This window comes from Sapajus apella, unplaced genomic scaffold, assembly GCF_009761245.1.
Source record: "Sapajus apella isolate SASKATOON/1434 unplaced genomic scaffold, GSC_monkey_1.0 scaffold159, whole genome shotgun sequence".
NCBI lineage: Eukaryota > Metazoa > Chordata > Mammalia > Primates > Cebidae > Sapajus > Sapajus apella.
In genome coordinates, this window is record NW_022437099.1 from 8,353 (window position 1) to 18,677 (window position 10,325).

At 43.3% G+C, this 10,325-nt stretch overlaps 1 protein-coding gene across 1 annotated transcript; it reads left to right on the plus strand.

Annotated features, from left to right (window-relative positions):
* Nucleotides 1-4,985: 4,985 nt before the first annotated feature.
* On the plus strand, nucleotides 4,986-5,963 carry LOC116541954 (olfactory receptor 1F1-like). The gene has a single exon (XM_032266487.1). It carries the CDS (start codon nucleotides 4,986-4,988, stop codon nucleotides 5,961-5,963), a length of 978 nt encoding a protein of 325 aa, XP_032122378.1.
* Nucleotides 5,964-10,325: the final 4,362 nt, after the last annotated feature.

A 10,325-nucleotide genomic window follows, 5' to 3' on the forward strand; every position in this document is an offset into this window, starting at 1 on the left:
TCAACAGACTAATGAGACAACCTATAAAATGGGGGGGGAATGCAAACTATTCCTCTAACAAAGGATTAATATTCAGAATAAATAACGAATGTGAACAATTCAAGAGCAAAAATGAATAATCACATTTAAAAATAGGCAAAAGATAAGAACAGACGTTTCTCAAAAGAAAATATACAAATGGCAAACAAGTATATGATAAAATGCTCAACATCACTTATAATCAGGGAAATGTAAATCAAAACCAAAATGAGATACCATCTCACACTCATTAGGATAGCTACTGTGAAAAAAAAAACAACAGAAAATAACTAATGTTGGTGAAGATGCAGAGGAAGTGGAACACCTGTGCACTCCTGATAGAAATGTTAAATGGCACAGCCACCAGGAAAAAGTGTGTTGGTTCCTCAAAAAATTAAGAATAGAATTATCATATGATCCAGCAATTACATTTCTGGGTATACACCAAAGAGAAGTCAAAGTAGGATCTCGGCCAGGCATCCCTCCCAAAGTGCTGAGATTGTAACTGTAATCCCAGCACTTTGGGAGGCTGAGGTGGGTGGATCACCTGAGGTCAGGATTTTGAGACAAGCCTGACCAATATGATGAAACACCATCTCTACTAAAAATACAAAATTTAGCCAGGCATGGTAGCGTGCACCTGTAGTCTCAGATACTCAGGAGTCTAAGACAGGAAAATTGCTTGAGCCCAGGAGGTGGAGGTTGCAGCAAGCTGAGATCATTGTGCCACTGCACTCCAGCCTGGACAACACAGCAAACGTCCATCTTGAAAAAAACAAAAGTAGGCTCTCAAAAAGATATTTTACAACCATGTCCACAGCAGCATTATTCAAAATATCCAAAAGATAGAAATAGCCCAAGTGTTCATTGACAGATGAATGGATAAACAAAATGTGACATACACACACAATGAAATGTTATTCAGACTTAAAAAGGAAGGCAATTCTGACACTTGCTGCAAATGGATGGATGAACTTTGAGGACATTATGCTAAGCAAAATAAGCCAGGCACAAAAAGACAAATGCTGTATGATTCTACTCATATGAGGTACCTACAGAAGTCAAAATCATAGAGGCAGAAAGTAGAATGGTGGTTGCTGGGGGCTGGTGGGAGGGAGGAATGTGAAGTTGTTTTTTAAGGGGTCCAGGGTTCCAGTTTAAAAAGATGAAAAGAGTTCTGGACATTGGTTACATAACATAAATGTATTTCACAGCGCTGACTGTCCACTTAAAAATGATTAAGATAGTGTATTTTATGTTTTGCGTATTTTACCTCAATTTAAAAGGGGGCCATCAACATGAACTTTGGAGTTCTGACCTCATACAATCAATGAGATGAATTCCCTGGACTGAAGAGAAAAGTACAGAATTGTGAAGATTTCCCCTGGACACAAAAGCAGCAAATTAAATGTCTGCAAGCTATCAGTCTCCAATGGAAAAACCCCAAAGAGATGGTATGTCTGGAGCCCAGGAGAAATGGGCCCAGCAGGACCCCACGCAATTACTGCACATTTATTTCTAACGATGCCCACTGGAGGTTGCTCCCTAGAGTTCAAGAGCAGCCCTGCAAATAAGCTGAGAGTAAAGCCCAGTCACCTCTCCTTGGCCCATGCACCAGGGAATGAGGCTCTGCTATCCCCAGCCACCTCCCTCTCCCTGCCTCCCACCCATCTGCTTTCTCATCTTGCTTTCCATGGGGCCCAGGCTTGTGTCCCAGGTCCCAGGCCGCTTATGAGCTTCCTGCCCTCCTGAGAGAGGAAAGGCCACTCAGAAGGAGGCAGAGGCCTCAGGTGGGGTTGGCAAAAATCAGACCAACTGGACAGGGCAGTGCCCATGTAGGGAAAGAAAGAGAGACACTCCTCCCCAAAGTCCTTAAATGTCTAGCCAAAGACATCTCCTCCTCCTCCACTTCTCAAAGACAAGCAGAACCTGACCCTGAAGCAACCTTAGAAATCATCCAGGGATCCAACCCCATCATTTTAGCAGAGAACAGACTTCCCACATCACAAAGGATTTGATTCCTGGACAACCCCTCTCAGCTTCTGCCCTCATCCCTACAATGGAGGATTCTCCAGCAATTTCATTACCCAGCAATCCCAGCCCCTTCTAAGACTGAATCTGGGCAGAGACATCAGAAAATGTTTGCTGGCACAAAGACAGGCCCAGAAGCAGATCGGGCGACTGCCTATAATGGCCTCATTGTCACATCATGAAGAATGTAAGCAGGGAAAAAGCCAGGGGAAATTAAACCTCAAACCATTCTCTCATCAGCCTCCGAATTAACATCTTGTGTTTGTTGGTGTGTGCACAAACATTCCGACACAGATGTCACTGGTATCTATAGGCTATCATGCATTCTGCTTTGAAAATCTACAACATAGGCAAATATCCAGAAATCAACACAATCTTTCATTTTTACCGTCTGTACAGTGTTCCATACCATTGAGACATCAGAGTCTGCAAAACTATTCTCTTATTAGTTTGGAAATTTGGTTGTTTCATATTTTAAAACATTTTAAAATGGTGTTTCAACAAATATCTTTGAACAAATGATCTCTATTTGATTTGTTTCCTCCTGTGTGATCCCAAACATAAAATTTCTACATTTATACACTTTACTTAATCTCTGTAGGCCTCTGTAAGTAAAATAGGAATACCCATCTATATCGTTTGGGATCGAATTTAAAAACTAATATATAAATAGCACAGTGTCTGGTCTATAGTATACATTTATTAATAATATTATTAATAATATCTATTTCCTTTGAGAGGATAATAATCTAAATATATTTAAACTTTTCAATTAGAATCTATTTCTATCATATGAATTCCTTAACTTTATCCATTACAAATTTTGGACAATATTTCATTTTTTAATTGCTTTTGAATTCAAATATTCAGTTTCATCATTAGTGGAAATAAAATCATCTTTTTCATTGCTTTTTTTTTTGCAGGGCTAACTCTTCACAGTGTGCCTAGAATCAGCTTTCTTCATTGCTTTTTAAAATGGTTATTCAGTATAAGCAACTGATATTTGTGTGCCATTATATCCTGCAACTCTGCTAAACTAACGTTATTTCTAACAATTGTTTTATGCTTTCAATAGCTTACTTATGAGATACATCTTTTCCAAAACATTGTTTTTATTCCTTTTGCCTTTTCAGATAGCCAACATCAGCATTTCTAGGGAAATCTTAAATAAAGTATGATAACAGAGAACATTTCTAACTTATTCTTTTAGGGAGAAAGTAAAAGTGTTCTTCAATAGGCATGATGTTGACTCATTTTTATTTTTTTATTTTTTAATAGAGGCAAAGTCTCACTATGTTGCCCAGGCTGGGTTTGAACTACTGGGTTCAAGCAATCCTCCTGCCTCCCAAAGTGCTGGGATTACAGGTGTGAGCCACCACACCTGGCTGATTCTTGTTTTTAAATACACAATTTATCACATAAGAGAAAACACTTCTAATGCTTTGAGAGTTTTCATCTATAAGGTAATGATACATTTATTTGGATGTCTTATCATGAATGAATTATATTATTCTGATAATTCATCTGAGATATACTAAGTTAACAGATTTCTTCCAGTTTCACAGCTAGCTCTATCAATGTGTTTTCTTTGCTTGCAAATATTTTATTTGTGGCATTTGCATCTATGTCTATGAACAAAATTGCCCCAAAATCTTCTTTTTATTGTCCTTGTTTAGTTTGGTATTAAAATCACTTTGCCTCTAAAACTTAATTGAATAATAATAATAGCCAGTGCTCACTGTGTGCCTATGTGCAATGCCCTGTTCTAAGCACACATGTGCATTTCCTCATTTAATTCTCACAAACATGCCTTTAAGCAGACAAGAGTACCACATTCATTGGCTGCTTCCCCTTCTCATCTCCTGCTCAGTTCCCATGTGGCCAGAACCCCACCCCATTGCTTTCCCCTACGGATTTCCCATTACCTGTGTCCCACTCCCAATCAGCACACTAACCCTGCATTCTCCTGCTTCCCTTTCTCTTTCCAGATTCACTTTATGATAGGACCCACGTCCCACTCTTTCTTTTGAAGCCACAAAAAATGCTTTATATCTAATGAAACATCAGCTGAACTCTTCAAACTATTATGAATTCCAATTTAGTGGGGTCCCTGTGTGGCTTTGCTGTGGTCTCCAGGACCCTGGGGAGTGTTACAGCTGTAGTTCCTCCTTGGTATCTGCCTCCCACCCTTCTCTGTTCACCCTCCAGAGGTGAGGCCCTTCTTGGGTGAGTGCAGACAGAAAGGATGGCTGAGCTAGCCCTGTCAATAGGCTCCCCTGTCCAGGTTTGCCCTGACCTTCCCCCTCAGCAGCATCCCCAGGGCCAAGCTGTCCAGAGGTGGTGATGAGCAGCAGCCACAGCCCCCCGAGTCCTGGGCTCTGCCTGGGTGGGGGCCAAAGGAGACAAAATCTTAGGGGGAAGGAGGGTGGGTGCCTACAGCACCCTCTGATTCTGCACATGTGCCATTATGCTTCCAGAATTCCATACAGAAACAACATTCAGGTGGCCCCCCTTACTGGGAGTGGGAAGAAACTACATTTCTATAGCTCTTTACTTAATCTTGAGAAATTATCAGTTGCTCAGATCAAAGAATCAGAGTATGACAAAAACTTGGGGGTAAAATACCCTAAGTAACTGCCTTATTGCTGCCACCACTGAATACATGACCATGTGCCACCAGGATTCTCCATGGAGGGACAGCAGATGGGGCTTGGTGGGTTCAGAATCAGCAGAAGTTTAGCAGCAAACTAACTGAGCCCTGATGCCTCGGTATGTTGAGGCCATAGGGCTCCCTGGTTGAGGCTTTTCCTTTGATAGGCTGACAGCCTGCTTTGGGGTTTGTACCAAATGAACACAGAGATGTGCCCAGATGAGAGCTGAGGGACTGCAGGTGGAAAGAAGGGAGGCCTGGGAATTCATCTCTCGCTGGTCTGCGAATGGTTTTGCTCTCCCCACAGGACCTGTCATCCATGGGGCACAGAAACCACACCAGTGCCTCGGAGTTCCTCCTCCTGGGGCTCTCCAGCCGGCCAGAGCAGCAGGAGCTGATCTTTGGGGTCTTCCTGGCCATGTACATGGTTGGCATCACAGGAAACCTGCTCATCATCCTGGCCATTGGCTCAGCCTCTCGTCTCCACACCCCTATGTACTTCTTCCTCAGCCAGCTCTCCCTGGTGGATTTCTGCTTCATCTCTACCACGGTCCCCAAGATGTTTGTAAACATCCAGACACAGACTCAGGCCATCTCCTACGGTGCCTGCCTGGGCCAAATCTACATCTGCATCCTGCTGGCCAACATGGACAACTTCCTTCTGACAGCAATGGCCTATGACCACTACTTGGCCATCTGCCACCCACTGCACTACTCCTCTAAGATGAGCCTGTGCAGCTGCACCCTAATGTTGGGCTGCTTATGGGCCATTGCCAGCCTCCATGCCCTGCTGCACACCCTTCTCATGGCCCAACTGGACTTCTGTGTCAGCAATGTTATCCCCTACTTCTTCTGTGACCTCATTCCCCTGCTCCAGCTCTCCTGTTCTGACACCCGACTCAACCAGCTCATGATTGTGCTGGTGGGGGGCCTGATCGTCCTCCTGCCCTTCCTTGGCATTCTCGGTTCCTACACACGCATTGCAGCTGCAGTGCTCAGGGTCCCCTCTGCCAGGGGTAAGTGGAAGGCCCTTTCCACCTGTGGCTCCCACCTGACCGTGGTCATCCTCTTCTATGGCACTATCTCAGGGGTCTACCTGAGGCCCTCATCCTCCCACTCCACAGACAAGGACTCACTAGCCTCAGTGATATACATGGTGGTGACTCCCACGCTGAATCCCTTCATCTACTGCCTGAGGAATAAAGACATGCAGGGGGCTCTAGGGAAACTGTTCAGCCCGAAGGCTTTGTTCCACAGGCTGTGACACAGCAGAGTTCCCTCTCAGGGCCTGTGTGAACCCAAGGGACAGGCTCTATAGACAGGGCAGGAGAAGCACAGCCCGGTTGTCCCAGCTTGTCACCATGGCTGGGGAAACCCCCCTCACCACTCTAACAGGCAATTTGCAAGACGGGCACTTCGTGGCCCCTGCAGCGGATACTCCCAGGATACCAAGAAGGAATAAATTCCAACCCAAAGACACAGAACCACATCAACAGATGCAAATTCACCTGCAGGTCTTCTGGAGAAAGTTGGAAAGGTCACACATTGCATGCGAAAATGATGAACTCCTAGGAGTCCATGACCTGTGTCGATCAATGGCCTGTGTGAAGGGGACCCCTCTGAGAGCTGCCGCATAGGCCCCAGTCCCTCCAATCCTCAACCCTCATGCAGCCCAAATTCCAAGCTCCCTATAGACATCGTCTCTGCTACAGCCTCTTCCTCACCACCATTCCCGCATTCTGAAGTGAACCTAGCTCTGGGGCCAGGCTTGATTACCCTCCTAAAAGCCATCCCGCTCCTGGCTTTGCCTCCTGCTGGATGGGCTTCTGTGGCTCTAGGCACTTGCATCTTGAGTGTCTGCAGTGACAGTCTCATGTCTGACCCTGCTGAACTCCTGAGCAGACCCCAACCCATCCCACTATGTGTTCTTTTAAAAAAAAAAAAAAAAAAGGTCTGATATGTACATGGAAAGGAAAGAAAGACCAGACCTGGCATTGCTTCTGTGTGTGTGAAGAACATGCGGGGAATCAGCTATCATAATCATTAGGAACGTGCTTCTCCACTCATTGACTTGGGAAAGGAAACAGATGAAGAAAGGCCTCATAAAAATGAATTCATGATGGGAGGAGTTACATGCAGTTTCCTGTAAATTATGGTAATACTCAGGCTGCAAAGGGTGTGGAGGAGGAAACAGAATTACTCAGAGGGTCACAACTGCCCTCTAGTCCGAGTCCTTCCCATTTCTAGCCACTGACTGCTCCAGTCAGTCTGAAATTCACCACTCTACCAAACACACCATGCTTTTAGTTCTCCTCATGCTGTTTAGGCAGCCCAACTTGCCCACTTCTATCTATAAAACTCTACTTGTCCTTCAAGGCTCAGATCAAATATCATGTTCTTCATGAAGCCTCCGGTGTCACAGCCCAGGCGAGGGTCTTTTTCCCCTCCAGAGCTCCCCAGAATGCAAATTCTGTGACAGTCCTTTTCATGCTCTGCTTGGCATCAGTCATGTGTACCTCAAATGCTACCCAAGACAGGACTATTTGTTCTTCTGTAAGTCGTCTAAAAGCTCCTGTTTATCTGAATAACCCCATCCTCAGACGAATCGATCACAGCGCCTGGTGACAATGATGACAAGGATGATGACAGAAAACACTGGAGAAAGAACTCTGATGACCTTCTCTCAGAGATTTTGCCTTAACCCATTCCCTTGTCTCCCTGATCCCATCCATAAAAAAGAAAAAAGAATTAAGTGTGTGCTTGGTCAGAGCTCCAGGATCTCACTGGCTCCTATTTTATGAAGGGCAGTGTGCCTCATGGGGTCAACATCTGGGATGCAGCTCCCTTTCTTTCCCTTCCCGCATGGCCCTGATTAGTCTTCTGTTCGTGCATCTTCTTGGAGTCCCCATTTGGTATCCAATCACCATTCTCCCTCCTGCAGTGTGCCCGACCCACAGATCTTCAATTCAGATGTGGGGCTGAGAGTGGGGAGCAAGGCAGGCCTACACGATCTCACAACTCCCTTCCCTCATGAGCTCTAGGATGCAGGTTACTGGGTGCATCTCAGAGACTAGTACAGTGGGACGGAGAGCCCCATCTGCTGTTGTTCCTTGGGCCATCAGGGTTGAGATGATTGGCAGGACAAGATTCAGCCCTTCCTGGGTCTCTGCCCATAAAACCACAAAAATCTCAAAAGAATCTCACCTCAAGCCTGTGAAAGTGATATGAAGAAGAGTTGATATCAACATGAAGAAATGTTCAATATGCATTTGCTGTAATGGTGAAGAATATAATTATTTGGCCCCATAGGAAAAAAATGAATTGAACAAGGAAAAAAAAAAAAAAAAACAAAGAGGGGTAGCAATGGGTAAATATGAAAGGCCTTCAGTTAACCTTGCTCTTTGCTGGTTTGTAAGGAGATTTTCTGGTTCACAGTCTTCTTTTTATTTTTTTATTTTAGTGAATTCTAGCTTTGAGACATTAAAAAAGTCAGGGGAAAGCCCGAACACAGTCTTCTAAAGTCAACGGAATACATTAAGATGATCCTTCTCTTATGGCAAATGCCTTTCTAGATGGGCTCTAGTCCTGGCCTGCAGACTGCTTGCTCAGAGGTATGGGGAGAGGAACATTCCCTTTCTCACACACAATGCAACCATAAAAGATTCAGAAGCTTAGTCACTCTTACAGACTTGGTCGGTGCTGTAACTACAGTGAGGACTGTTGCTGGAATACCTCTGTGCAGGCTGTCAATGTGGCAGGGGCTTCCTCCCAGCATGGCAGCTCTGTTCCAATGGCAAGCATCCCACATACCACCTCTTATGACCCAGACTGAGAAGTAACACAGCATCACTGCCCTCACTTTTCATTTGTTAGAAGTGAGTTACTTTGGTCAGTTTCAAGAGGAGAGGAATTGGACCCCAACTCTTGGTGGAAAGAGTGTCAAAGAATTAGCAGACATGTTTTAAAAACATGACAGATGGGACACATTTGAAGCAGTATGTAGAGGGAAATTTATAGCACTAAATGCCCACAAGAGAAAGGAGGAAAGATCTAAAATCCACACCCTAATGTCACAATTAAAAGAACTAGAGGAGAAAGGACAAATTCAAAAGCTAGCAGAAGATAAGAAATAACTAAGAGCAGAAGTGAAGGAGATAGAGACACAAAAAACCCTTCAAAAAAATCAATGAATTCAGGAGCTAGCTGGTTTTCTGAAAAGATCAACAAAACAGATAGACTGCTAGCCAGACTAATAAAGAAAAGAGAGAAGAATCAAATAGATGCAATAAAAAATGATAAAGGGGATATCACCACTTATCCCACAGAAATACAAGCTACCATCAGAGAATACTGTAAGCACCTCTATGCCAATAAACCAGAAAATCTAGAAGAAATGAATAAATTCCTGGACACTTACACCCTCCCAAGACTAAACCGGAAAGAAGTCGAATCCCTGAATAGACCAATAACAAGTACTGAAATTGAGGCAGTAATTAATAGCCAACCAACAAAAAAGTCCAGTACCAGACGAGTTCACAGCCAAATTCTACCAGAGGTACAAAGAGGAGTTGGTACCATTCCTTCTGAAACTATTCCAAACAATACAAAAAGAGAATCCTCCCTAACTCATTTTATGAGACCAACAACATCCTGATACCAAAACCCGGCAGAGACACAACTAAAAAAGAAAATTTCAGGCCAGTATCCCTGATGAACAGCAATGTGAAAATCCTCCATAAAATACTGGCAAACTGAATCCAACAGCAAATCAAAAAGTTTATCCATCATGATCAAGTCAGCTTCATCCCTGGGTTGCAGGACTAACTCAACATACGCAAATCAATAAGCATAATTTATCACATAAACAGAACCAAAGACAAAAACCACATGATTATCTCAATAAATGCAGAGAAGGCCTTCAACAAAATTCAACAGCTCGTAATGCTAAAAATGCTCAATAACTAGGTATTTATGGAATGTATCTCAAAATAACAGCTATTTATGACAAACCAACAGCCAATACCATACTGAGTGGGCAAAAACTGGAAGCATTCCCTTTAAAAACCAGCACAAGACAAGGATGCCCTCTCACCACTCCTATTCAAATAGTATTGAAACTTCTGGCCAGGGCAATCAGGCAAGAGAAAGAAATAAAGGTATTTAATTAGGAAAAGAGGAAGTCAAATTTTCTCTTTTTGCAGATGACATGATTGTATATTTAGAAAACCCCATCATCTCAGCCCAAAATCTCCTTAAGCGGATAAGCAACTTCAGCAAAGTCTCAGGATACAAACTAAATGTGTAAAAATGACAAGCATTCCTATACACCAATAACAGACAAACAGAGAGCCAAATCATGAGTGAACTCTCATTCACAATTGCTACAAAGAAAATAAAATACCTAGGAATATAACTTACAAGTGATATGAAGGACCTCTTCAAGAACAAAAACAAACCACTGCTCGCGAAATAAGAGAGGACACAACAAATGGAAAAACATTCCATGCTCATGGTTAGGAAGAATCAATATCATGAAAATGGCCATACTGCTCAAAGTAATTTATACATTGAATGCTATCCCCATTAAGCTACCATTGACTTTCTTTGCAGAAATGAGAAAAAAAAA

What these genes read in the sequence shown, in the direction of transcription:
- LOC116541954 (XM_032266487.1), top strand. Translation starts at nt 4,986, where the DNA reads ATGGTTTTGCTCTCCCCACAGGACCTGTCATCCATGGGGCACAGAAAC.